This window comes from Callorhinus ursinus, unplaced genomic scaffold (assembly GCF_003265705.2).
Source record: "Callorhinus ursinus isolate GAN/ISIS: 27379988/994484 unplaced genomic scaffold, GSC_fseal_2.0 scaffold54, whole genome shotgun sequence".
Taxonomy (NCBI): domain Eukaryota; kingdom Metazoa; phylum Chordata; class Mammalia; order Carnivora; family Otariidae; genus Callorhinus; species Callorhinus ursinus.
The window spans coordinates 15,009,382-15,037,271 of NW_027397116.1; the positions used below are offsets into that span (position 1 = coordinate 15,009,382).

General features: G+C 38.1%; 1 protein-coding gene across 3 annotated transcripts; it reads left to right on the top strand.

Moving 5' to 3' along the window:
- RGS13 (regulator of G protein signaling 13) lies at positions 1-27,890 on the top strand. Of its 3 annotated transcripts, XM_025892259.2 has the most exons (7): positions 1-133; positions 1,433-1,498; positions 1,891-1,931; positions 7,373-7,441; positions 11,231-11,292; positions 25,659-25,825; positions 27,001-27,890. In XM_025892259.2, exons 4-7 carry the CDS (start codon positions 7,377-7,379, stop codon positions 27,181-27,183), a joined length of 477 nt encoding a protein of 158 aa, XP_025748044.1. In that variant the 5' UTR covers positions 1-133; positions 1,433-1,498; positions 1,891-1,931; positions 7,373-7,376; the 3' UTR covers positions 27,184-27,890. The 3 variants fall into 3 exon arrangements, with proteins under 3 accessions (XP_025748044.1, XP_073740167.1, XP_073740168.1); XM_073884066.1 differs by lacking the exon at positions 1,891-1,931; XM_073884067.1 differs by lacking the exons at positions 1,433-1,498; positions 1,891-1,931.

A 27,890-nucleotide genomic window follows, 5' to 3' on the forward strand; every position in this document is an offset into this window, starting at 1 on the left:
GAGAGTAAAGTTATTTTGTGCCAGGAAAAATAAAATGCTGGGTGCCTCATGGCGTTTCAGAACCTGATTTCAAAAGGATCATACAGATAGAAAATAAAATTTAGCATGGTGGACCGTTCTACAGGATATATTTGTAAGTATGAGATTCCATAAAATAGTTGGTGAATACAGTGTTGGCTTGATATCAATGACGAGTGGATGTTTACTTTAACAGCAGGACTGCTAGAAATATTAGATTTCTTCTAAGGAAAACAAACTACTAAACACAGGTTTGCCTGGCCTAGGCTTTCTATACTTAAAAAATACTTACAGTCATACATGTATAAATGAAGTTTCTAAATTGTTCAGTAAAGGAAATATTATAGATTTAGAGTATGGTCTTTCATTTTATATGGTTTTTTTTTTGTGTGTGTGTGTGTGTGAACATGGATGTATATGTTTAGATAACGATATATTATAAAATCATATCTCAGAATTGTTTGCTTCAAAAATCATGCATTATCAAATAATTAGTTCCATCATTTGATTAGCTGTACTGATTCCAGTTATGAATTGTTGCAAGATTTACATGAAGCATAATTTTGATTTTATGGAATTTCTTCATTCCTTAATATTATGCCTAAGCACAACTACCCACAAATTACTTGCTTTTTAAAAGGCAAGAATTGTACGCGCTATGGCAAACAAAACCTCACTAAAATGTAAATTGCTCTAGGTTTTTCTAAATTTTATGTGACATTCTATGTCATAAGAAACACATTTAAATGCAGATATTATATTGAATGGAATGAATTCATCAACTGTCAGGATAATAAAAACATTTAAATATGTGGGAAGGTAAAATTTAAGAGAATTCATTTATTTTCATATTACTTTGAGAAAGATTTCACTTAAATGCTAGAGAAAATTTGGATCTATTCTGGCACAACATATAACAAACTCAATTCATCACTAAAGCATTTATAACCGCTCTAAGAATTAGATTGTATAGATAAAATGTATGCTTTCTTTAAAATAATCAAGAGAAAACATTGGAGGCAAAATCATTTTGGAGACCTAACTGTTCTAAATACTCTACTCTTAGAGTGTAAAAATGCACACTAGTTTTAGCAAAAGGATATGGAAAAATTTAAAAAACAGGCAAATTAAAGCATAATGTTAATATAAGGTAAACAAAAAACATTTAAAGAAAAATCAATGGAAAAATACAAATAAAAAGTATAGGAATTTTTACAATATCAATCTATGAAATTAAAATTCTAGATAAGGAGTTAAATCAAAAATAAGGATAACCATAATCTAACACTTACGAAGTAGAAAAATTATTTACTTAAAATGTAAGACAAGGTATTTATAGAAATATTTTGCCAAATATGCATTCTCTGGGAAGTACACAATAATCATTTTGGTTTTGTTATTATTTTCTTTTTAGGTCAATGGAATTTTTCCATAATCATACCACTAACATGAGAAAAAAAATGATTGTTATTGAAACTTGGTGAGTTTCTCCAATTTAAATCAATTCTAAATCATATCCATCTAGGTCATTCTTTCACAGAGAACTCTCTTTTTGCCAAAATAGAATTTGAATTCTATGGAATATTTTAGGCTAATTTTTATTTTTACCAGTAAATGACCATGTATGCTCTAATTCCAAGTAAATTTATTAGTTTACTTTTTTTGGAATTACCAAAAGTATTTCTTAAAAGTTCTCAATTATAAAAGTGAAAAGATTTCACTCCACCACTCTAAATCTTGGTATTTAGATGCAGATCTATTACTTAATGATATATACTGTTGAATGCAAGATTGCAGATATTTCTTTTTAAATCACTAGTTATTTTTGGAAATTTTTTGTCCTCAGAGTGATTCTTTTTTTCATTTTGCCAGATAAAATTCCAAAGACTATCTTTTCTCTTCTCATTTTAGAGGTATGAGAATTTTAATTTCTATTCCTTCATCTACTTTCCATCTTCCAAAATTAGTTTAAAAGATTTTGTTGGTTTTTGTCTCCTTGTTTAATCTCCTTTTTTTCTTCATGTTTAAGCCTTAACTATAATTTTAAGTAGTGTTTTGGCTAGAAGAAGTAATAAGCTCAAGGGGGCCAATCTGTTCTATTATCAGAAGCTGAGTTAAATGTTTGTGAATTTATCTCTTGCTTTCAATGTAGAAGGGATTATGAAGACCTGGAGAATGTTCTGTGGTATTTTAGCAAAGGAGTGGTATAGAGTGATAGTGAATCCAGGAGTAATCAGAAGAGGGAGGTGCAGTGAACATTTGATTTCTGAAAGCTTAGAAGATGGACAATAGGGCTCCAGTGGGTGGGCAGGGACATGGAACAGAACTCCAGCATCGGGACAGCACCCCAAAAAATTCCATTGCTTAATGGACTAGAAAACCAAAGAACTTTGTAAAACAAGACTGCTTTGTGATCTATTTTATGCATAATACATCTTTTACTTTTACATAATTCTGTCACTAAATACTTTATTTCATTGTGGATGCTCTTATGTCATTATAATCTATTGCTATTCTACAACTTAATCAATTTGTGAATGTTTGACTTAGAATACTAGACAATATATAAACAAATACTTACACATGATTATCAAATAGCATTTGAACATATCACTTCAGAGAATTTATAGTCTATTAGGATTATAGAAGTCAGAAATATAAATAACATTATTTTCATACATTTATATTTATATTACTCTCTTTTCCAATGTCACCCAACTAATGAGCTACTTGGGGCAGAGAACCTCTCTCTAAATCAGTCATGTAGCTGAACCAGGGCTACTACTAGTCTATACAGAACATTTGCTGGAATTTTAAAAGATGGCCTTTCCATCATATGGATGATGCCCCACTTGGAGGCCCATAGCTTGACAAGGGGACTGTGGGTGGATCTAAGCCTCTGCTCTCCTCCAGACCAGGTGTGTCTGTAGAGGAGACAACCTGCATCATTGTAAGGGGTAGCTCTGGCTAGACGGTCCTCTCAGAGCTCTTCTGGCCAAACAAATCCTTCCTGGCAGCCTTGTCCCTTCAATATGATACACGTACCCAAAAGTGTCTGACCTGCTATAGGAGACCCAGCTACTTCTAAATCTGGAACCCTAGCTACTAATATAATATGTGAACAACAGAAATATAGGAACACAGTACAAAAGAAAAGTAAGATTTGCAAGGGAGTGTGCTAACACACTGAAGAATGGATAAGGTTAATTGGAAGATTTATGAGGTCTGAGTTAAGATTTAAAAAGAGGAAGGAATGCAGGCTGGCAGAATGTGTGTTTCCTGTACATAAAAGAGAGTGTAGGAAATATTTCCTGAGTGACAGAGTGCAAGAAGCTGAAGGAAGATCAGATTAACTGGAACAGAAAGTTTTTGCATACAAGCATTTTTCTAATATTTACAATTCCATTTTAGAAACAAAGAAATTGAGAATCGAGGAGTTGACTTACTATGCCCAAGGTTACACAGCTAATAAGACCCTGAACTCACACCCTTGTTTGTTTGCCTTCAGAGCCTAGAATTATTTTAATATACTCGATCGTCTGCCAAGAGCTGTGGGAACCCCCTAAACTCTAGTGCATTTGGAAATTACCTTTGTCATGCTTCTGACACTGTGGGTGTTGCATACTAAGCCTGTTCTACCTTTGCTAAACAATTCCAACACAGTTCTTAAAAATATATGATAACTTGTAAATAGACATGAATTTTAGTTACAGAAATCACCAATGTGTGCACATAGCTCTAATACATCAAGTGAGCAGACAATGACATATAAAAAATAGTCAAATATAGTTAAAATATATTTGATAATAAAATAGTTAAATATAGTATGGAGGGGAGAAGTCAAGACCCAGAGGAAAACAGGGATGGCTAGTTATATGGACACTTGACAGAAAGAACTTCTTAACCAGCCTCCTACTTAGAAGAGAAGCAGGGAGCCATTGGGTAATCTGCATCTTAGAGGTGATTACGGAGATAAAGAATCTTAAAATTTAATTCAGGATCCAATTATGCACAGGATCAGTTATGAACAGCCAGTCAATGTAAGAGATTTCTTAGCCTCAATTATTTCAGTGTTAATTATCTTTGGTCAGATTTATCTTTCTAACAAAACATCTTATTTACTCCACACTATTATTTAAAGACCTCAGTGAATTATTACTACAACAGAATAGAGCCCAACGTTCAAGGCCATCCAGAATCTAATTGCACAGTTATCCTCATAATAACTCTCTCTTTTGCTTAAATTCTTTGAATCTATATTTGCAATCACAAGAGTCCTAACTTTGTTTTTTTCCTGTAGATAAACTTAGCTACCTTGTCCCTTGCTCCTCCTTACGGCGGAGACCCATATAGAAAATGAAGTCCATCAGGCCACAACACCCATAAATTCTTATCCCCAAACCTGCAAATAAACTTAGATCTACACCCATTCCAATTACAAGAAAACAACAATTTCTTCCTCTATTTCCACTTCTCCAATGTTCTATCTCCCACAATCCGAATTCTAGTTCCTTTTAAAAAAAACATTTTTTTTTCAGAAACCTGAAAATCTATTGATTTTCCTCCTTTCTCCTACATCAGCAACTTCTTTCCATGGACACCATTTGCCAATTTCAGGGCAGGTCACTCACACCATAGACTTTCTGAACCAGACTCTTAGAGATGTGCAGGCCCGAACGGCCAGACAGCAGAGTCCTGCCTCTCTGTCTCTGTTATACTGTTTGGTCCATGGCTTTTATCGGAAGGGAAAGAAAGAAGGGAGAGAGGGAGGGAAGAAAGTGCAAGTAGCCCCACATTTGTTCCGGTCTCCATTTCCTCTTGTTTTCTTCTCTCCTGCTTCTGCCCTCCCTGTTTCGCCAAAACCCCTCTCACCAAGGCTGTTGATAACCTTCTTGTTAGCAAATCTGATGGATATTTTTCAATCCTTTGTTCTCTCTCTCTCTCTCTTTTTTTTTTGTGAGAGAGTGTGCACATGTGCATGGAGTGGGCATTAGGGTGTGGGGGGGGCAAAGGGAGAGGGGGAGAGAGAGAATCTGAAGCAGGCCTCATGCCCAGCATGGCAGGGCTCGATCCCATGACCCTGAGATCATGACCTGAGTGGAAATCAAGAGCAGGATGCTTCGGGGCGCCTGGGTGGCTCGGTCGGTGAAGCGGCTGCCTTCGGCTCAGGTCATGATCCTGAGATCCGCGGATCGATCCCCGCATCCGGCTCCCCGCTCAGCGGAGAGCCTGCTTCTCCCTCTCCCTCTGCCTGCTGCTCTGCCTACTTGTGCTCTGTGTCAAATAAATAAATAAAATCTTAAAAAGAAAAAAAAAAGAGTAGGCTGCTTAACCAACTGAGCCACCCAGGCGCCCCCCTCCTTTGTTCACTTCGTCGTTTCCCAGCTCTTGCACTCAGTTGACTAGTCTCTGCTTTTCGGTAGCTCATCCCTTGGTTTCTGTGATACCATATTACTCTGATTGTCTTCCCGCAGGCTTCACTTTCTCAGTGTGTCTCTGAGTCATCTGTCTTGGGCCGTCTGCTTTTCTCAGTTCATACGTTCTTCCTAGGTCATCTTATCTTTTCTTTTGGTTTCTTTTATGTGCTTTGTAAAAACTGCCACTTTATCTTGAGGTCAAATCTTTCATCCGAACTTGTTTCCTTTCTTTCTCTCACCTTCCACATCCAGTACATCAAGTTCTCCACCACATCTAAAATCTGCCCCCTTCCCTCCATCTCTCCTGCTACCTTCCTAATCTAAGGCTGCAACACCCTCACTTGCCCTCCTGTAGGCAATCTCCAGTCTTCCGGGTTCCACCCTTGCATGACAATCAATTCTGCTCACAAAACCCATCTCAAATATTAGCATGTCTAGTCCATATATTAAAACCCTCAATGATTTTCCAACTCCTTACTATGAAATTCACGGTGTATATAACCTAACGTGCTCAGCTTCTGCATGTCTTCCAACTTCGTCTCTCATCGCTTTCTTGCTGCAACGAGCATTTCCGAACATGATTATTGGTCCAATCTTAACTCTCTAGCCTGTGCTCCCAGCTCTCTCCTTGCCATAATCTAGATTCATGAGATGACCACATTCCTTTCATTTCCTCAATTAGGACATGACCCATTGCCCAAGCTGCCCTGTCCCTTTCACTCAGCACATTCCTGCACATCCTGCGGGTTCCAGCTCAACTATTGCTATACTGGGATGCCGTGTCTAACCACCCCCACGTCTGTGTAGGTTCTCCTCCTGTGTGTACTCACGGCCCACTGGACTTCCTGTCTCAAAGTCCCTGTCACATGGACTTCAACTGCTTGCTAGTGAGGATTGGAAGAGGAAAAGACAGGATCTGCATAGATCACTGGCAGCCAGAACTTGGCACATAACTAGTGTTCAACAGATGTTTCAAATGAATCACTAAAGACTTGATATAAAAACTTACTGTTATCCTTAATAATTCATTTTGTGTAAGTGTGCATATGTTTAGCAAAACATTTCCAGCTCTCATTATAAATTGCAGATTTAATTATTCTTAAATTTTTGAGTTGTTTTCTCAATGTCCTGAGCTTAAAACCCTCTATGACATACACTGTTATATAAAGCCTGGGCTGAGTAAACTGTACCTGAATTTTAAAGCCAATGTTATACTGCCAGGAGTGTAGAAAACCAGGTAAGCAATCCCCTTCTCAGAATTCACCCTCAAGGAATCTTATTTTTTATTTAGCTATTTACACTATTTTGGCTAATTACAAAGAAGCAAATTCTTGCTCAATATATTGAAAGATCTTTCTAAAACTAAGAATTACCCAAGAAAGGGAAGACTTGGGAGTTGAATTCATTGTCGGTGGGCCCTAAATGGGAAGATTTTTCTCAGTAAGCTATATTGTTTTAAACACCATTAGGATGAGTAAATGGCCCAGATGGGTTCTAAAGTCACAACTCTTTTTTTTTTTTAAAGATTTTATTTATTTATTTGAGAGAGAGAGAATGAGAGACAGAGAGCACGAGAGGGAAGAGGGTCAGAGGGAGAAGCAGACTCCCCGCTGAGCAGGGAGCCCAATGCGGGACTCGATCCCGGGACTCCAGGATCATGACCTGAGCCGAAGGCAGTCGCTTAACCAACTGAGCCACCCAGGCGCCCTAAAGTCGCAACTCTTAAGTACCTATATTTCTAAAAAATATTTACGAGATGAGTTATTTTATTCTCCTCTCTCCTCCCCACCCCCACCAGTGATTGTATCCCATTAATTTCAAAAACTCGTCGTTATTTTTTCATGATTTACAACTTTGTGTGTTCCTGAGACACTGACTGTAGCATATAATTATTTGAAATGACTAAATTATACTAAGTATATTCTGTATTGCCTTAGAAAAATGAGCAGACGGAATTGTTGGATTTGCAAGATGTGCAGAGATGAATCTAAGAGACTTCCTTCAAAGTAAGTACCATTTAAATTACATGGCCATTCTAATGCATATTTATCACATGATAAATAGGTATACATTTATTCAACGGCTAATTTAATATATTTTGTTCAGAGAGCAAATTTGCATTTACACATGAGTAATTCCACCAGAAGAGCAATCATGTATTACGCTAAGGTTTCATTTTCATTATTTATGGTTTACACTTGAGAATTAAGCAAGCTTAATGTTTATACAGCATCTATTATGAATAAATACTCTTAGATTTTTTTTAAGTTTTATATTGTTTATGTTAAAATGAGATTCTTTATCCAAAATATTTTCATGATTCTAACCCTCCACCTACAAAGTGCCAGAAACCTCATGTCTAGCTGGAAGAAGGGAGACTGGTGGGGTAACCAGATGCTTACCAATTTCCCAAGTCTCCTGGATATTTTGCCAAACTATACATGTAGCCATTTGGATGGGAAGAGTGACTGCTAAAATGGAACGAATAATGCTGGAGAAGGGTAACAAATCATTTGATTGGATTGTCCACCTCAAGGATTCCCACACTGAGGATCGCTGTGTGTTAGTTTAACCACAGTGCCTAACCAAGTCCATGTGGAGTGCTCAGTCCTGGCCACACCTCCCTTGCTATGGTCAGAGCTCCTGGCATGTTGCTCCTGCCCCGTAGTACCTAAAGGTCCAAAAATACTTACAAGCATTTGTGTGAGGTGGGGAGGAGGCTGCAGTGGTAGGTGGAAGAGACAAGAAGAGCCAAAGTTCAGCATTTTAAACAATCAGGTGAAGCTGCTGTGCTGAACGGGCTCGTGTAGGGAGGGAGAAAAAATAGGCTAGTTTGGGAATAGCTTCCATCTCTTCCGCTGATGACTCCCATGGAGTCTCACCACCAGGGCTCACATTTCTTTCTACTTGCCTTGTAGACCCACCATCAGGGAAGGGGGAGGCCAAGGAAAGAGAATTCACAGTCATGGCAAGCTGGTAGATAATAGTCGTTTGATAGATGCTTTCCATTCATGACCTTCTCTAATTTTCAAGGTAATGTTGAGAGATAGGTATTAACCCCATTTTATAGATAATAAAACTGGGGCTCAAAGATTTTAGGCAAAACCAAAAGCTATTAAATGCAGCACTGGAATTAGAACTCAGGACTCTAAGACTCCAAGCACTCTTCATTCCCGTCTCCACAATGACATGAGGTCCCAGAATGCTCCCTTGTTTTGTATCCGCTGCTTTTATTAGGAAATCCAGGTGGATGAGGGGACGGGGATGTTTAGAATTACTCCCACCTGAATAGCCATGGAACAGCATGAAACTTGAGATACTCACAAAAAATTACAAGCAAAATGGGGTTAAGCCGAAACCAATTTTCATTTCACAACTTTAACCCCGACCATAATCACTCTGATCATTATCTATCTCCATAAATCTCATGAATCTTAGAGAAAGAATTCTCTCACCAACAAAGTACCAACACTTTATTTTAAGCTAAGCCAAGGCAATGATGGCATCTTCACTCATGTTGTAGATTTTATTTTTTCCTATATAACAGGAACACATAGAACAGAGAGGCATGCCACATATCTTGCCTAACACTTACCGTTTCACTGGATGGAAAAGGTTACCTTAGGTTACTATTTTTAAAGTTCTAATAAGAGAAAAGAACAGTGAGTCAGATAGCATTTCATGGAAATGTTTTTTGAAAGCAATCTTAACGGCAGTATACTGTTAAGCCTCAGTACTGATGCGCATAGTCCGCCTAAAACTGGCAAGGGCCATCCGAATTTATAGAAAACAAAAGATATTTGAGCTTGTTAAGACTCCCGATATTTTTCCATGTTCTAGATCATTTTTTAACCTCTTTGACTAATCTTCCTTCATTGTGTTAAGTGCCTCCTAATGCTGATGGCTGTTCCCTCAACACCAGTTACGGAGCTACCTACACCAGGTGTAGCCAATGGACAGGGCTTGCTTGTATTTGTAGTTAGCTGATTATTTGATGTCATTGAAGACAGGAAAATGAAGTGTGAACCAATCGTAAACTGGAACAATCATAAACTGGATGCCAATGAACACACTGAGTATTTTAAAGGAGAGAAAACAAAATGGTTTACATGTAAGAATCCATAGTCACTTGCCAATTTACCTCACAAAGCCATGAAAGATGAACAGAAATGAAGCCTCAAACCCAGTATCTTTCACAGATATTTTTGAAATGGTAAAGGGTTTTTATACGTTTATTCACATATCATTCACTGTAATAAAAATTCAAACCCTGAGCATGTAAAGAAAGTTATAGCAAATAATAGAGAAAATATCTGCATATAATAGGTACAAGGTTACTAACTTTATTATATGAAGGCATGCAAATAGACTTTGTGGATAAACTCTAAGATGTGAATAGTTAAATGGGCAAACACATTACTGGCACCAGCAGCACATGATGCAAACCCAAATGCAGTTTGGCAGTTTATACCAAGAACCTTAAAAATTTGCATTTCTTGACCCACTTTAATTCTACTTCTACTAATCCTGCCCGTAAGCAATTACCCTATGTGAACATAGCAAGACTTAATCACAAGTTTTTATGTTAAAAAATGAGAAATAATCAAGATGCTCATTGAGAATAATTATGTAAACTATAGAATGACCCCTTAAAGGGACACCTGGGTGGCTCGGTTGGTTAAGCGGCCAACTCTTGATTTCAGCCCAGGTCATGATCTTAGGGTCAGGAGATCGAGCCCCACGTTGTGCTCTGTGCTTGGCAGGAAACTGCTTGAGGATTCTCTCCCTCTGTCCTTCCCCAGTCCGAGTTCTCTTCAGTCTCTCAAATAAATAAATAAGTAAATCTTGGGGGGAAAAAAAAAGAATGCCCCCTCGTAGAACACTCCACAGTGACTATCAAAGATTATAGTTTTATAATTAGAAGTCATAACACTATAAATGGATTTTAAGACAATTGTGATGACATATAAAAATCTTATTAAAAGTGAATATATATGTGGGCGCCTGGGTGGCTCAGTCATTAAGCATCTGCCTTCGGCTCAGGTCATGATCCCAGGGTCCTGGGATCGAGCCCCGCATCGGCATTGGGCTCCTTGCTCAGAGGGGAGCCTGCTTCTCCCTCTCCCACTCCCCCTGCTTGTGTTCCCTCTCTCGCTGTCAAATAAATAAATAAAATCTTTTTTTAAAAAGTGGATATATACATATATATGTATATACACACACAAAGTATGCATGCACACAAACACATTCAGAGTTTGGCTACTTCTTAGTTAAAATGACACAAACACATAAATAGCAAAAACACTGAAAAGTACATCAAAATATTAATAGTAGTAATTTGGGAATAGGGAAACTACAGGACTATGGATCTTTATCTCTTAAAAATTTATTTTATCATATTTTCAAGTTTACACTTTCACAATTTTTGTTTAATTTTAACAATTTAGAAAGTAAAAATAAAATGTAGAACATCACAGAAAGATAAATTTCCACAAAACCACACACAAATAGAGTACAACTATATTTTGGTGTTATTTTCAAGATCATATATTTCCTTTTTTTAAGATTTTATTTATTCATTTGAGACAGAAAGGGAGAGAGCATGAGCAGAAGGGGCAGAGGGAGAGGGAGCCTGATTCGGGACCCAATCCCAGGACCCTGAGATCATGACCAGATCCGACGGCAGACGCTTAACCAACTGAGCCACTCAGGCGCCCCAAGATCATATATTTCTATGTTCAGCAAAACCTTGAGAATACTTTGGTGCAATGAGCACCTTTTGTTTCTTTTCAAAGCATTACTTTGGAGGAAGTATTACAATGGGGCCAGTCTTTTGAAAAGCTGATGGCTACAAAATGTGAGTATTACAGATATTTCATGTTTGACTAACTAGTCAGTTTCACTCCTAACAGAAAAAGGTGGCGCCAGATGATGAATGTACCCTGCTCTTCTCATAGCCTTCTAAATGGCAACTACCCCCAGTTAAAAAAAGAAAACCTGAAAATAGTTTGTCGTGTCAACCACTATTATTTTCTTTGGTGTTAATTAAAACAAGATTAGTCACTGGAAATATTTAGTTTTCACAAGTATATGTGTAAAATCCCTTGGAAAATATGCTTAAGTTGTAACACGTACTAAAATATACTGCCTTACCATGGCCTTCTAAAGTTAGAATTTTAGAAAACTCAACAATTTGCTGCTCTTAGTGTTTTCAAAAGTAAGAATAAATTTGAGTCTTAATGTTCTGAAACTTCTCAGAGTTAGTTTTCAACTTTATCAGTGTCTGATTTACGTGGGACATTATATAAGTCTGCATATAATTGTACATAAGTATCAACATTCAGATATAAATGAATATTTATAAATATATATAAATGAAAATGGCATAAATGAAAATTAACAACAATGGATATTAGGGAGATAGAGTCATAGACTCAATGCAAGAAATACGAAGAAGTGTGTGCGTTCATAGGAACAGTCAATTGTGTTTGGGTAGAAAATTGGGAAAATTGGGATAAATACCAGAAGACAGGTATAGAAAAAAAAATGTAGTAGGTACTCAAAGAAAATTCCCTTGTTTGCTGAATTTGGTATTTTTTTAAATGGAGTTTGTTCCCATCAAATGTTTGCTAATTTTTGCCTATAGACCTCTTTTTATTTGAGATTCCTTATTAGACTCTGTGAATATTTCATGTTTACACCTATTGACTATGGAGGGGGGAGCTAGCTACGCTATTTGATGGTTTAATTGATGGGATGTGCCTATGGTAACTCTGGATAGAATACTTCCTGTTACTCCTGGGGGTGGCCATGCTTCTAGGGTACTTCCTGCTCTCTCTGACCCAAGGGCCCCCTCCTGGTGTGGAGACAGCTATTACTGTCTGACCCAGAGGGTGACAGCCAGAGGTGTGGACCCCTGGCTCCTCCTACAGGAACACCTTCATCAGCTATTGTGGAAATTACTTCATGGCCCTTCCTTAGTACTGGGATCCACACCTCCAGATTTGGGTCACTACCTGAACTCCCACCTATCACAACAGCCCTTTCCAATAAGCATCTGAGGCCATGGTTTTCTTGTGAATCGCTCCTGCCTTTTACTTTTCAAGTATTCCTCATAGTTTGTGATCAAGTTTGCCAGCGTGACTGTGAATTTTTAAAAATAGATTTTTTTTGGTCAATTTTAGGACACTGGAATGAGAGGAAGGGACAAAAGCATATGTTCAGTCAACTATATTGAGCGATCCCCTGCTAAATGATTTGAATTTCAGTCCCAACCCCCTGCAATCCATGTTTTGCAACATTGCAGGTTAATCTCCCTCTTGAAGTTTCAAATTCTCCATCTGTAACATGGGAATAATATCACTCATCTTTTCAGCATTATTTATTGTTCAGGTTAGACGTAAAACGCCTAGTTTAATGGCTGATGCAGATTAGGCACGCAATAATTGGTAGTTATTTTATTTTTTTAAAGATTTTATTTATTTATTTGAGAGAGAGAATGTGAGAGAGAGCACATGAGAGGGGGGAGGGGCAGAGGGAGAAGCTGACTCCCCGCTGAGCAGGGAGCCCGATGCGGGACTCAATCCTGGGACTCCAGGTTCCTGACCTGAGCGGAAGGCAGTCGCTTAACCAACTGAGCCACCCAGGCACCCCAATTGGTAGTTATTTTAATTAGTAATAAAGTTCATGTCTCTGAGTATCATTCCTGGAATACCATTCCTTTTTCTTTGCTGTTTACCAAAAAGTTCAAAATCTCTAACTTGGCCTTGAATACTCTCTATACCCAAACTCAAATGCACTATGACTTAGCCGCAGCTCCGCCCCTTCACATGACACACCCTTCCGCCGAGGGGACCATTGCTCCGTTTGTTACACCTGCGACACACCTGCTCCAGGCTTCCGTGCCAAGTCCTCTGTCTACTCGGTTATCTGCCTGTCCTGGCTAGTAAAATTCAACTTCCACATGTCCCCTGCAACCTCTTGGAAATACTCGCCCTCTCTCTTCTCTTAGTATCCTTATTTATTCTGCTTCTAAGTACGGTTATTTAGTGTACTGGGTTTTTCCACAGACACTTTCTCAGTAGGTATTAAATTCCCTGAGAACACAGATCACCTCGCATTCAGCTTTCATCTCCCTCCCAGAGACTAAAAATGTGTTTTGTATCCAATGGGCATACAATAAATGTTCAATGAATAAATACAAGACAAATATTAGTAAGAAAAGATCAAAATATCAAGCCATATTATGTAAAACTTTCTGTGCCAGTCCTGAAGACCTCCTAAACAAAGTGAATAAAGTTAATGGTTTGGTAATGATCTCAAGAGAGAGCCTAACTACAATTAGCTATTTAGAGATCTAGTGTCATGAAAATAAGCAAAGTTTACAGAAAAGATGAGGACAGGAAGGCAGCATACTGCTCTTTATAAAAACCAGCAAAAGCAGGATAAGAATCTTACGAGAAATTGAGTTACTGTGAAAATCATGTAAAAATTTAATAATCACATAATTTAAAAGGTGATAAAACAATGCATTTTCTGGACCATCCAATCAGAAAGAGAAAAACAACAACAACAAAAATCCAAACATTTAATGTGCCAGGGAATAAAGTGTGTTTACATTAACCAAGGACAGTTGTAAAATGTACTCTCTAGCTAAGATATGTAGATATCTTTTTCTATATAAATTAAAAGACTTTTTCTAAGAACGTGTAGTTCAGAAACCCCCTTAGGAAAGAAATGTGTTAAGCATGGTCTCAGTGGATGAACAGGAATCGGTTTAAGAGATGTTTGCTCAACAGCCATTAAGTACTAGTTATCACAATACAGTTAAGTTCAACTTCCTCTTGGGAAGAGGGTATCCAAGAATATCATCAGTTTAAGAACAGAACCCTGTCAAAATTAAGACCTTAGTTAGAAATTAACAATGCTAGTAGTCTAGATGTTATTTAATGATACATTATTGACAAACCAGTTATTTTTTTTCAAAAAATAGTATGTGTGCTCAGCATCTATTCACTAAATCTTAAGCGCTTAGGTACCAGGCAATGTGCTTGAAAAAAAAAAAAATTTCCACGTGCCCATGTACCACATGAAATAACACAGGGAAAAGGGTAGATTTTTCCCAAAAACTGAAAATCTCCCAAAAGAGAACAGGATATTGATAGCACACTGGGGTAAAGTGGAGAATGGTGATTGTTACTTCTAGTAACATCCTGAATGGAATTTCAAAGGCAAGGCAAACACACACTTTTTAAAAATAATAGCCTTTGACAACATTTTCACCAAAGGCTGTATAAAGGGCTGACTGGCAGGGTTTGGTTTGGTTTGGTTTTTTGTTTCCAGAGTAAAGATGGTTTTGTGAAGCTTTGCCTTTCCCTTGAAGAGTCTATTGTTACATTCAATAAGCAGAAGGAAGCTCTAGATACAGAAAGAAAAACATAGATACACATTTCTTTGATATAAAATTCCTTGCAAGGTCCAGTTAGGACACCCTTATGGGAAGAGTAGCACTTAAAATATATCCCCAAAGTGTAGCTTGTGACTGAAGAAAAATGTGTACTTATGAAGTACCCTATGAGAATCTGAGGGCTGAACAGATTGCTCAAACAACCCCTAAGAACAAACTGCTTTGAGTTTTTAGCATACAGTGTGACGTGTGATCCCTGAGCCATGTAGTGTCTAGTGAGTTCCAACCATGTACAACGTAGGGACAGCAGAAGTACTTTCCTGAAGGCATCCACAATTAAAGATAAATAAGATAGGGGCACCTGGGTGGCTCAGTCGTTAAGCGTCTGCCTTCCACTCAGGTCATGATCCCAGAGTCCTGGGATCAAGCCCTGCATTGGGCTCCCTGCTCAGCGGGAAGCCTGCTTCTCCCTCTCCCACTCCCCCTGCTTGTGTTCCCTCTCTTGCTATGTATCTCTTTGTCAAATAAATAAAATCTTAAAAAAGAAAGATAAATAAGATATATGTGCACCATAAGCAGTTTGTGAAAAACTGTAAAGAAGGGAGACTAGAAATAACAGATCACCTAGCACAGACCTAGTATGATGTCTATAGCACATACATACTAGGTCTGTGCTAAAGGATGAAGATAGATGGGGAGAGACGGCAGGTCTCCTGGGAAAGCTTCTCACAAGAGGCAAATTTGAGCTGGAACTTGATTCAGACACTTGTAAAATGATAAGGAGGTCTGACTTGCAGTACTTTAAAAATAGTCAACTATTTTAGAAGTCCAGTAGGGAGAAATGCTTCTTTGAAGGAAAAGATACAGTGTGTTGGATTCCTCAGGATTTAATATAAAAATTGGTCTCATTAAAAAATCTCCGTAATGAATTAAGCAGAAAGTACGCTGCAAAATTTCCAAGTCTGCAGATGATAGAAAGTCCTCCAAGTTTCCAAACACCCAAGTCTTTAGGAGAGTTACATTATTTGCAAATGGACATAAAAGTAGTAATAAGTTTTTTATGGATCAGAAAAAAATTTGTCAGAGCTATTAGTTATTTCCTCATAAAAATACCTGAGAATTACCAAAAATGTTTCCTTAAATGATGTTGACCCAAAATTTGACACTGCACCTCAAAACAGCGTCAAAATGTTAGGCATCACCAAGATGAAAAATAGAAAGAAAATCCTATGAATATTTCTGCTAGCTAAACCTAGTAGAAATCTGTAGTTCTGATGCTAAATCGAGTAGAACTAGAAAAGATACAGAAACGTGAATTTGTAATGACAAGGGGACCAACAATTACCTAAAACCCCTGAGGTTTTACAAACTTTACAGCTCTACATACTGGAAAGGTTGAGTGAAAAAGAATCAAATCAAAATTTTGACTAATCAGTTTTATTTTTAGTTTCAATTAAAATGACACAAAATGGTGTCAGAAAAAAGATATATATATATATATATACACCCTAAATCTCAAAAGATGAAGGCAGAGGTTGCTCACTTATATTTGAGTAAAGCATGTTTAATATAAATAGAAAGAAATTAGTAAAACTGAAACTAACTTCCTTGGATGATTCATTCAGTCCTTCCATGTGTCTGGTAAACCTTCCCAGTACAAAAAAGGTGAAAGAGACCTACAAGGTCACTGTGCTCAGCTCATGTGCTCCCTCTAGAGGGAGGAGATAGACAAACAAGCAAATAAATTAATGAATACATTAATTCCAGAAAGTGATGAGTACTTTGAAGAAAATAAAACCAGGTGATATGGCAAAGAAAGGCAGGTATAAGAGGACAGTTCAATTGGATGATTAGAGGACAACTGTCAGAAGGGGTAAAATTTGGGCTAAGAGCTGAACGATGAGAAGCAGCCAGCCAGGCAGGGATTTGGGGGCAGAGTGGCCCAAGCAGAGGAAAGCCATGTTCAAAAGGCCCTGAGATAGGAGTGAGGTTAGTGTCTTCAAATAACCAAAGAAGTTCACCATGACAGGAGTATAGAGCCTTACTGGCCACATGAGAAACTTTAAACTACAGAGTAACAAGAGTCGATGTGCTTTTAAAGGTACCGTCTGGCAGAGGGGTTGGTGCTGGGTGGCTCAGTCAGTTAAGCATCCAGCTCTTGGTTTCAGTGCAGGTCATGATCTCGGGTCGTGAAATCGAGCCCCGTGCCTGCTCCACGCCCAGCGCAGAGATTCTCTTTCTCTCCCTATCCCTCTGCCCCTGCCCCCTTTTCAAAATAAAAAATACCCTCTGGTTCTCTTCTGGAAAAAAGCAGAGAGACCAGTTGGAAGGCTATTGCAATAAACCATAAGACTACAAGTCAACAGGGAAGACAAAGCCAAGAGTACTTAGCATATAGACCCTAATCAAAGCCGTGGGACTGGGAGATCCCTTCGAGGGAGAGTTCAGAGAGAGGAGAGGAGAGGTCCAGAGATGGAGCTTAGGTGCATGCTAATATTTCCAAATCCAGAGGAGAGAAGGAGTCAGCAAAGGAGATGGAAAAGGAGCACCAGGTAAGTTAAGGTTGACAAAAACAGTACATCATGAAAGGCAAGGAAGAGCACGTTTTAGGGAGGGAGCTGTGAACTGTGTCAAAGACTGCGGAGAAGACAGGACGGATGAGGAAAGAGCAGTGACCGTCGGACACGGCAGGACGGAAGTCAGTGGTGCCCTGACAGGAGCAGTCGCAGGGCATGGGGTTGGACAGGACAAGCAGAAGCAAGGCAGAGAATACAGGGAATTATTGACATAAGTTTTGGGGTGAAGGTCAGCAGAGAAAGGAGTAAAGACTAGAAGGAAGCATGAGGTCAATACTGAGAACATAGAATCAATAGTCATTTTTGGTTTTATTTGGGAAATACATGATGATGGCAACCATTAGAGAGGAAGAAAGTGATGACATAGAAGAGAGTGGGGACAATTTTAAGAGCAACAGAGAAACGGAAAGCCACGGAGAAAGCATAATAAGGACATAACGGCTTGGACATTGTTTCCCTTTCAGGAGGAAAGTTAGAAAGCAGGGAGAAGATGAGGGGATGTCTACCTGATTAAATCAGTGTTCTCTCTGAAGTCTGAGGCAAGGTCATCAGCACAGAGCTGAGGAGAGATGGGGAAGGGAGAAGAGATGAAATAGTTTCTGGAGAGTTAAAGTACAGAGATATTGTGGAAGGGTGGTAGGATGACTGCTTAATGCTGAGTGCCCACATAAACTTTGCCCAGAGGATTCCAAGTGAGAAAGCCCAGTTACAAAAATTTCCCATGGCCTCATCAGCTTCCTCCAGAGCAGACATCGAGTTAAGCCATTCTAAATCGGCAGGTGTTCTGCATCACAGAGTTTGCATCAGCATTGATTTGGGTCAAAATCACCCTGCAATGTATTGTATACTTTCCTGCCTTGCTCAGTTATCACAATCACCTGCAAACAGCCTTGGAAACGCCAGGTTGGATACTGTAGGATTATCACACTGCTAGAGGCAATGAAGACAGCTCCAATTCCCATTGCCTGGTGCCTCCTCATCCTGGCACAGAGCAGATATCAGAAGTTACTGAGGGATGCTGTTACTCCATGATCCCAGAGGCAGAGCCACTCCCTCAGCTCTCTTCATCTGTGAGAGATTTCGTGCCACTCGCTGTCCATGGGCAGCTACTTCCACTATCATTTACTCTACCCTCTGCTACCCTCTTGCTGTTGCCATGGTTCCCTTCAGCCACCCTCACTTACCTCCCCTGCCCAGCCGGCCGCAGCCCCTCCCCTCGGTGCTGTTTGTCTTCTCGCACTCCTCATGCACTTGTTCACCTTGCAGGGAGAAAAACAAAACAACAACAAAACCTGGCCTTTTAGACACATCACTGTTCAATTAGGACATGTTGTCTCACTGCCAAAACAAAAGAAAACAAAACAAACAAACAAAAGTAACAGCACGCCAGGTAAAATCTGCTGGTCTTTGGTGCTCCCTGGATGCTAAACAGTTATGGCCTGCTTCTTCACTTTTCAAAACGTAGGGAGAATCACTTCCAAACGTAGAAGCATGAGGAATCCAAAAGGCAATCCAACTGCCTAGTCAGTACCTGCTGTATATCAGGCAGCGCGCAGGCCCTGGGTGTATGACGATGGACCTGCGGTCCTAATTCGCCAAGTGTGAGCCAGTGAGTGGGAGATAAAGGGCTAGTATCCAAAATCTATAAAGAACTTCTTAAACTCAACACCCAAAGAACAAATGATCCAATCAAGAAATGGTCAGAAGACATGAACAGACATTTCTCCAAAGAAGACATCCAAATGGCCAACAGACACATGAAAAAGTGCTCAACATCACTCGGCATCAGGGAAATCCAAATCAAAACCTCAATGAGATATCACTTCACACCAGTCAGAATGGCTAAAATTAACAAGTCAGGAAACGACAGATGTTGGCGGGGATGCGGAGAAAGGGGAACCCTCCTACGGTGTTGGTGGGAATGCAAGCTGGTGCAACCACTCTGGAAAACAGTATGGAGGTTCCTCAAACAGTTGAAAATAGAGCTACCATACAATCCAGCAATTGCACTACTGGGCATGTACCCCAAAGATACAAATGTAGGGATCCGAAGGGCTACGTGCACCCCGATGTTTATAGCAGCAATGTCCACAACAGCCAAACTGTGGAAAGAGCCAAGATGTCCATCGACAGATGAATGGATAAAGAAGGTGTGCTATATATACACAATGGAATATTATGCATCCATCAAAAAGAATGAAATCTTGCCATTTGCAACGACGTGGATGGAACTGGAGAGTGTTATGCTGAGCAAAATAAGTCAATCAGAGAAAGACATGTGTCATATGACCTCACTGATATGAGGAATTCTTAATCTCAGGAAATAAACTGAGGGTTACTGGAGTGGTGGGGGGTGAGAGGGGTGGGGTGGATGAGTGATAGACATTGGGGAGGGTATGTGCTATGGTGAGTGCTATGAAGTGTGCAAGGCTGTTGAATCACAGATCTGTACCTCTGAAGCAAATAATACATTATATGTTAAAAAAAAAAGAAGAAGATAGCAGGAGGGGAAGAATGAAGGGGGGGAAATCGGAGGGGGAGACGAACCATGATAGACTATGGACTCTGAAAAACAGAGGGTTCTAGAGGCGAGGGGGGTGGGAGGATGGGTTAGCCTGGTGATGGGTATTAAAGAGGGCACGTTCTGCATGGAGCACTGGGTGTTATATGCAAACAATGAATCACGGAACACTACATCAAAAACTAATGATGTAATGTATGGTGATTAACATAACATAATAAAAAAAAAGAAAAAAATGTAAACCGACAGATAGAACCGACTGTGATGTAGGGTGAGATGGAACTGTAATTATAATAAGATGGACTAGGTGCTATTTGTCAACAGACAGGAAACACTTATTTAGCTGGGGGAGGGGAGTGTTAGAAATTTTTCAGAAACTAAGAGACTTCACCTGAGTCTTAGATCAGTACAGAGCCCATCTCACAGAAGGAACTGCATATACAGTAGCATGAGGGTGGCACACGGCTTGGCCAGGAGCAAGACGCAAACAAAGAATGTTTCCAGAAGTGACAAGGGAAGAGGCTAGAAAGGTAGAGAGCATCTTATCCTAAAGGACCTTGTAGCCACTGCCAAGGTCTGGCTTTTTTTATGAGGGCAATAATAGGAAAAGGTTGAAAGGTTATAAATAAAGGGTTGTGGTCAGATTTTTGCTTTCAAGATTTTTCTCTGATAAAAGTGCAAAAGAGATTGAAAGCAGGTCAGATAGATGAACTGAGGCTTTTTCAGATTAGATGGTTTACATATATTTCTCAAAAATCATAAACAAAGATAATATGTAAAAAGAGAACAGAAGATAATGCAATAAATATAACCGATTGTGTCTTTAATATATAAAGAGATCTGAAAAATCCAGAAAACACTAACAATGCAAAAAAATTGTCAAATAATTTGAAATTCACAGAAAGAAAAGATATGGTCAGTAAGAAAGAAAAAATGTTTGGGCATTAATGTTTTAAAAATCCAATATTAAACAATTACAAGTCACTGGTTTTACCCCCGTCGGATTGAAAGGATGGAGGGAGCAGACACATTGACACAGCTGTTAGTAATGAAAAGTAATGAGATCTTTCTGAAAGCAATTTTACAAGTATCAAGAGTCCCCCAAAACACTGCATCTGTCAACTTAGGAATTCCACTCTTTTAAATTAATTCTAAGAAAATAATTACAGATGCAAAGATTTATACACCAAATATTCAGTGTAGGATAATTTACAACATAAAAATGGGAAACAATATAAATATTCAATGATAGCAAGGTAGCTAAATATAATATAGGGTAGCCTTGAATGGACTACTATGTAACCCTTAAAAATAAAAAGGAGAAAGTGTTTCTACATATTAAGTATGAAAGAGTGACACAAAATTGCTTTCACAGTATAATGCCACATATAAGTATATGTGTATCTGTGTTTGTGTAGATGAATGAATACTAGTTAGATAGAAGGTTAAACATTAACAAAGGACTGAAAGAATAAAGGGACTATATCAAATTGTCAACAATCATTATTATCTTTATTAGAAGTTTTCTGTATTTAAAAACAACTCATAGTACTTTAAGTTACTTTTATAATAACACAGCAAAAAGAAGTTAAGAGAAAAGTCATAAATGTTTAATATCATAGGAGCCAAACTAGAGAATCTCAATAAAGCAGATTTACTTTAAAACTTCACGTAAAGGCTAGTACAATTATGGAATTTATTATCCTAAGTGGTACAGATTGAAAATAAAATAAATTTAAAATTGTTTTAGGCACATTTCTGATGAAAGACTGCAACATAGCAAAACGTTAGGATTTAAATTTATGGTGTAAGCTTTTTCCCCTTGCAGAAAAAAATCCTGGAACAGATGGGCCACTGTTCTGACTCAGCCAAGAGGAATGTCACGTTTCCCTTCTGCATCAAGATACTGACATGTGTCACCTTGTGTGTCATAGAAATACTAATTTCAGTGACTAGCTTAAAAAGAACATCCTAGAGAGTCCCAAAAGCACCACTCTCCTTTTTTTTAATTTTATTTTATTATGTTATGTTAATCGCCATACATTACATCATTAGTTTTTGATGTAGTGTTCCAGGATTCATTGTTTGCGTATAACACCCAGTGCTCCATTCAATACATGCTGTCTGGCCAGACTTATCAAAAAGAAAAGAGAAATGACCCAAATAAATAAAATCATGACTGAAAGAGGAGAGATCACAACCAACACCAAAGAAATACAAACAATTATAAGAACATATTACGAGCAACTATATGCCAGCAAATTAGATAATCTGGAAGAAATGGATGCATTCCTAGAGATGTATAAACTACCAAAACTGAACCAGGAAGAAATAGAAAACCTGAACAGACCTATAACCACTAAGGAAATTGAAGCAGTCATCAAAAATCTCCCAACAAACAAGAGCCCAGGGCCAGATGGCTTCCCAGGGGAATTCTACCAAACATTTAAAGAAGAATTAATACCTATTTTTCTGAAACTGTTCCAAAAAATAGAAATGGAAGGAAAACTTCCAAACTAGTTTTATGAGGCCAGCATTACCTTGATCCCAAAATCAGACAAAGACCCCATCAAAAAGGAGAATTACAGACCAATATCCCATCCTTAACATGATGCAAAAATTCTCACCATCATTCTCCTTCTTAAGAAAAAAACATGCACCTATTTTTTCCATCTTCTCAATTTAATGAGCAATTCTGTTGTTTCTCCTTATTTACTCTGCTCAAGCAGAATCACAGTGTCTGGAGCATAATGCTCAGGAAGGAGTGTCATTTACATCTTCAGAATGGGCTACTCTGAGCCACACTGTCTGATTTGGAAAAGGCTTTCCCACCTTTAAATTCACTTGTTGTCTGAGTCAGTAGAAAGTCTCAATGGAGCAATTCAGTTCCAACTTTAATAATTACCCAGATTCCTGGAACACTTTTACACAAATGCGTCTTCAGCTGCTTACTTGACTAACATAAAAATTCTGTAAAACATACCAGCCATGTGAGTCTACTGATTCTGGGCACCAGAATCTTCCCTAAAATATCAAAGAGGTTCAAACGGTCCAGGTTGGCTTTCGGGTCCAGGTCAGGTTATGATGCAATAAAACACCACATTCAAATTCCACTAATTTACAAGAAAGGTTCATTTCTTGTTCATGTCACGCAATAACTAGGTTCAGCTCCAGCTCTATTTCCTACCTTCATTCTGACCTTCAGACAAAAGGAGCAGTTCTTTTCCAGAATGTGTCCTTTGCATGACCAGTTGGAAGTGCAATGGCAGACTACCTGCTTAAACCTTCTGCTTAAAATCTTCTGCTTGCACCGTACATGGTACTTTGCATGTATTTCATTGGCTAAAACAAGTCCAATGGACAAGGCTGATATAAATGGGACGTGAAAGTGTAATCTTATAAGAAGGACAGGAAGTAACGAAAATCAATACTACAATCTATCATATCAGGTATCTTATAAAATATCAACAGCAATGCATGGATCTTCATGAGCAAAGGACTTGGGTATATTGAGAATTGTTGAACCATTTGGCCAGCCCCATAAGATCCTTCCTTCACTCAATCAGGAGAGAAGTTAGAGAAGGCTGATACAGATGCAGGCAGGTTCTGAAATGAGAATCTCTAAAGATTTGACTATACAATCAAGATAAACATAAATATAAACATAAATTCAGAATACTATAACATAGAATCTAATATTGGTTTCTACGTCATTTCCTTCTCCACCACCCACCCATCTACTCAACCCATCCAAGTAGCCTGGTAGCTGACTCTCATTCCAGGATCTACAGATTTTATCTGGTATCTCATATTTTTCCCTGTTCCATAGCTCATTTCTTTCTTTTAGGACTCTTATTTTCTGTTCCTCATGAAGCACTGTCAAAATTCTACTAAGTACAAAGTATATCAAATTGCTTTTTATTTCCTTAAATAGAACTCCATTTCTTTCAACACACACTGCAAATTATTGGCTTCCAGCTTTACTTATTAAGCTAGAAATGGCTTTCTGTTTTGATTTGTTTTGTTTTTCTGGTTTGCCTTTCCATTCAGCTATTTCTCTAATAGGAGCTCCACTTGCTACAGGCATTGTCTCTGGCCTCAGCTTTCTGTGCCTGTGATGAGGCAAGGCACATCTTAAAGTTATGTAGGTGTGAAAATAAACTTCTTGTTTGAAATCTAAAATAAATATATTCCCCCACTGGGCAGAAATATCTAATCCATATCATTTCCTATGTTACATTGTTATACACGATCTATCCCCATTTCATTTGTCCTCTCAACTCAAGTGATGTTCCTTTCAAACCATTTCCCACCCAATGTCATGAAGGCTAGATTTACATGATATTAATGAGACATGCTCTAATTTTGTGTATTCCCATGATGGCACATTTCTTGCAAATTGCCAGTTTTCCCCAGCCCTAATCCTTTTTAGAGGGGATCTGCCTCTTTTTGAGTTTTTCTCTTGAATAAAAATATCTTAATTGCTGTCTTTATTTTTTATCACTGCTGACAGAGCCAGTAGAAGCCAAGGAGTGACAGCTTTCTAGTGCTAGAAAATGCAGCCTAATCTCTGATGTGAAGATCTAGGAAAATTTGATTTTATATTGCTATTCTATCTGATTACCATTATTTCTTATGGCAGTTAATAATACTGAATAAAATATCGTAAATCAAAATCTTATACTTGGTCACATATTCACTGTGCCTACACACACACTTCTATTACTATCAATTAAAAGTTACATTGTTTCATCATTTAGCAATTCAATTTCTCAAATATGCCAAGAAACTTTCCAGTCACCAAAAGAAGTTCTGAGAGTGTTCATCTTCAATACTGAAAATATTTGGTCCTCCCAAAGATTCACGTTAATGTGTTAGATTTGCGAGATCTTGCCTAACCCTCTTCTACAAAATAGTGCTTCAATCAGAAAATCTCTTTTCACATGTATGTCTTTATCTACCCACTCCAAAAATGCAGCTTAAGACCAAAACTACGGATGACCATCTCTGGCATCAAGTGTCATTTGATGGTCGTGCTGCACATACCCACTGTCCTGTTCTCAATTTTGAGATAGTTTCCAACACCCCATCTGAATTCCATTCTTTGCTTGGTCCTTCATTTCTAGTTTGAACCATAAGGCATGAATATGAAGTTGAACTTTTCCTCCATCCATGTTCTCCTGCTCTGATTGGATATTGAGAAACACCCCAGGCTGTACAACCTGATCAATTTATTACTTTTACCTGACTTGGATATTTTTCTTTCATCCTTGACCTGCCTGTTGAGATTCTAAACCTGGTTCTGACTCTCCAGTTTGGCTGGAGGGCTTAGATTTTTCATGTCAGTTTCATGACCAAAGCTCTGTCCACTGATCTAACTTAAGTCCTGTTTCTGAGTCCCTGTGACTTCTCCTACCTCAAAGCTACCCACATCAGTGGCCATTCTCCTTGAGTGACTGAGAAGAAAGGAATAAAGGGATGACCACACCACTGACTGGCATTGTCAAAACATGCTTCAGATGTATAGATCTAAGAGTGATGTGGGGTGTGTGTGTGTGTGTGTGTGTGTGTGTGTGTGTGTGTATCATTATATGATATTCACTTGTTGAATAATTTGGGAGCTTTGATTCAGACTTTAGTTTTAACCTGCATTAAATATTGTTCAGATTTTTTAATGATTTTGACCCATGAAAATAAACTGATTTCTCCATTACTTTTAGATGGTCCAGTAGTCTACGCAGCGTACTTAAAGATGGAGCACAGTGACGAGAATATTAAATTCTGGATGGCATGTGAAACCTATAAGAAAATTGCCTCACGACGGAGCAGAATTTCTAGGGCAAAAAAGCTTTATAAGATTTACATCCAGCCACAGTCCCCTAGAGAGGTAACTACGTGACAGTGACAGCTAATGGAAATCAGTACATCCCGGGGAGGGTGCTAGTATCTCTCAAGCACATACATGTGCCAGGCACTTCATATCCAGTATCTCCCACTATGCTACAAATTCAGTATTGTTGACCTTATTTTACAGATAAGAAACCTGAGGATCTGAGAAGTTAATTAGCTTGTTCAGTGTCACATAGCAGATAAGTGAGAGAGTTAGGATTCAAAGTTACACCTGTCTGGCTCCAGAACCTCTTCTCATTCAATTATCTTAATTCCTGGGAAAGTTTCTTAAAACAAAAAAAAAAAAAAGGAAAAGGAAAAGAAGTCCTTGTAAGAAGGAAGAATCGACTTTGCTAAATGGAACTACAGATACCATACATTGGCATATTGACAGCCCCAGTGGTTTGGGAAAGTCTGTGCCTTTGCAACATACTCACTGCTCACCTCAGTTCCAAAACAGCAAATCCAGCAAACATTCACACTGATATTACAGCCAATCATTTACAGTGGCCTAAAGAAAATAGAGAGTCATGAGTGCATGACACATTGGGACCCCTCCTGGTGGATAGAGAATAAGGAATGAAAATTCTTCTCAAGGGGATAAAGGTAGACCATGACATATGAGATTCCTATCATGCAGGACAGTCCTATGTTATTGACTTGTTCCTCAAAACTCTTATCTGGAAAATACTTGGCTTATTGAAATAACCACTTCTCTCCTTTATTTCTCCACTTCTCTTCACTCTCTTCCCATTTCAGGGCATATTCAGTGAAACCAACATTCATGACTACTAAGAAAAATAAACTTTAAAATAGCACCAACTTCCCTTTTCCTTAAAAGAGACCTTCATCTCATAAACTTCCTTGTTTGTAGACTCCACTAACAAACCAGTTGCATCTGCCTAAGTAAGCAATGGTTTCTGAGATTTCCCTGGTCTTGGGCTGTGTGTTTTCTGTTTTGTTTTTTAATCTGGGATATGGAGGTGGATGTTTAGTTATTAAGAAGCAAAGTTTGTCTCTTAAAAGTCTTTTTAGATATCTATGAAATTTCAGGCAAAATTACCCTTTTCCAGTTTAAAAAAAAAAAGAAGAGGGGGAAAATTAAACTTTTCCATTATGGTTTCTATCTTCAATTATACTTACTTATGCTCTACATGTAATTTCACTTTTCAGATTAACATTGACAGTTCAACAAGAGAAAATATCACCAGGAATATTCAAGAACCCACTCAAACTTGTTTTGAAGAGGCTCAAAGGATAGTGTATGTGCACATGGAAAGGGATTCCTATCCCAGATTTGTAAAGTCAGAAATGTACCAGAAGCTTTTGAAGACTATTCAGCCCAACAATTCCTAAATACCACTCAAAAGTTTAAATTGAAGATGGTGTTTTGAAAGTGCTGGCTTTGTTGTTTTAACACACACACACAATCAGAAATAGAATAGGAATGAAATAGAAGAAAACAAACTACAAATTAATTTCTTCTAGTTCTCAAAGAGAAACAGATCCCCAAAGGGATGGGCTCTAGAATAGTTATAACGTGAAAAACACAATTTATGGCATGCCTATGTAGCTCAGTTAACATATAAGAAAAAAGAAGGTCTTCATGACACCAATATTAGAAAGTTTTTACTGCAGTAGTCAACTAATGGATGTTTTCTTAGTAATGAAATTTTGCTGTCATAATGCACAGATCAGTTCTTTAAAAATAGTAGCTATATAAGTTGTCTCTAGTATGAGTGTATTATATAGATGGAGTGCTCATAATAACTTCAATTAGTAGACAAACTTAGTATGTGAAGTACAATCAATGGTCCAATATAATGAGCAATATAAAAAGATATGTTCTTGAGAGATGTTTTATCTGTAAAATTTTCCCATTATATTCATAATTAAACTTCTATAGCACAAATATCTTCTATATGTGAAAATTTCTGATGATTCTAAGCTATTAAGAATGTATACAATTCTTCATTTATTCTTATATTGACATGAGGTTAGAAAATTTGGTTCCTATATTTTAAGTATTGTTTCCTCACAATGTGAATTTATCATGGTCCTGA

Coding starts and splice junctions, on each gene's coding strand:
- RGS13 (XM_025892259.2), top strand. CDS start 7,377: ATGAGCAGACGGAATTGTTGGATTTGCAAGATGTGCAGAGATGAATCT. Junction 7,442..11,230: donor TCTAAGAGACTTCCTTCAAA/GTAAGTACCATT, acceptor TTCTTTTCAAAG/CATTACTTTGGAGGAAGTAT. Junction 11,293..25,658: donor AAAGCTGATGGCTACAAAAT/GTGAGTATTACA, acceptor CATTACTTTTAG/ATGGTCCAGTAGTCTACGCA.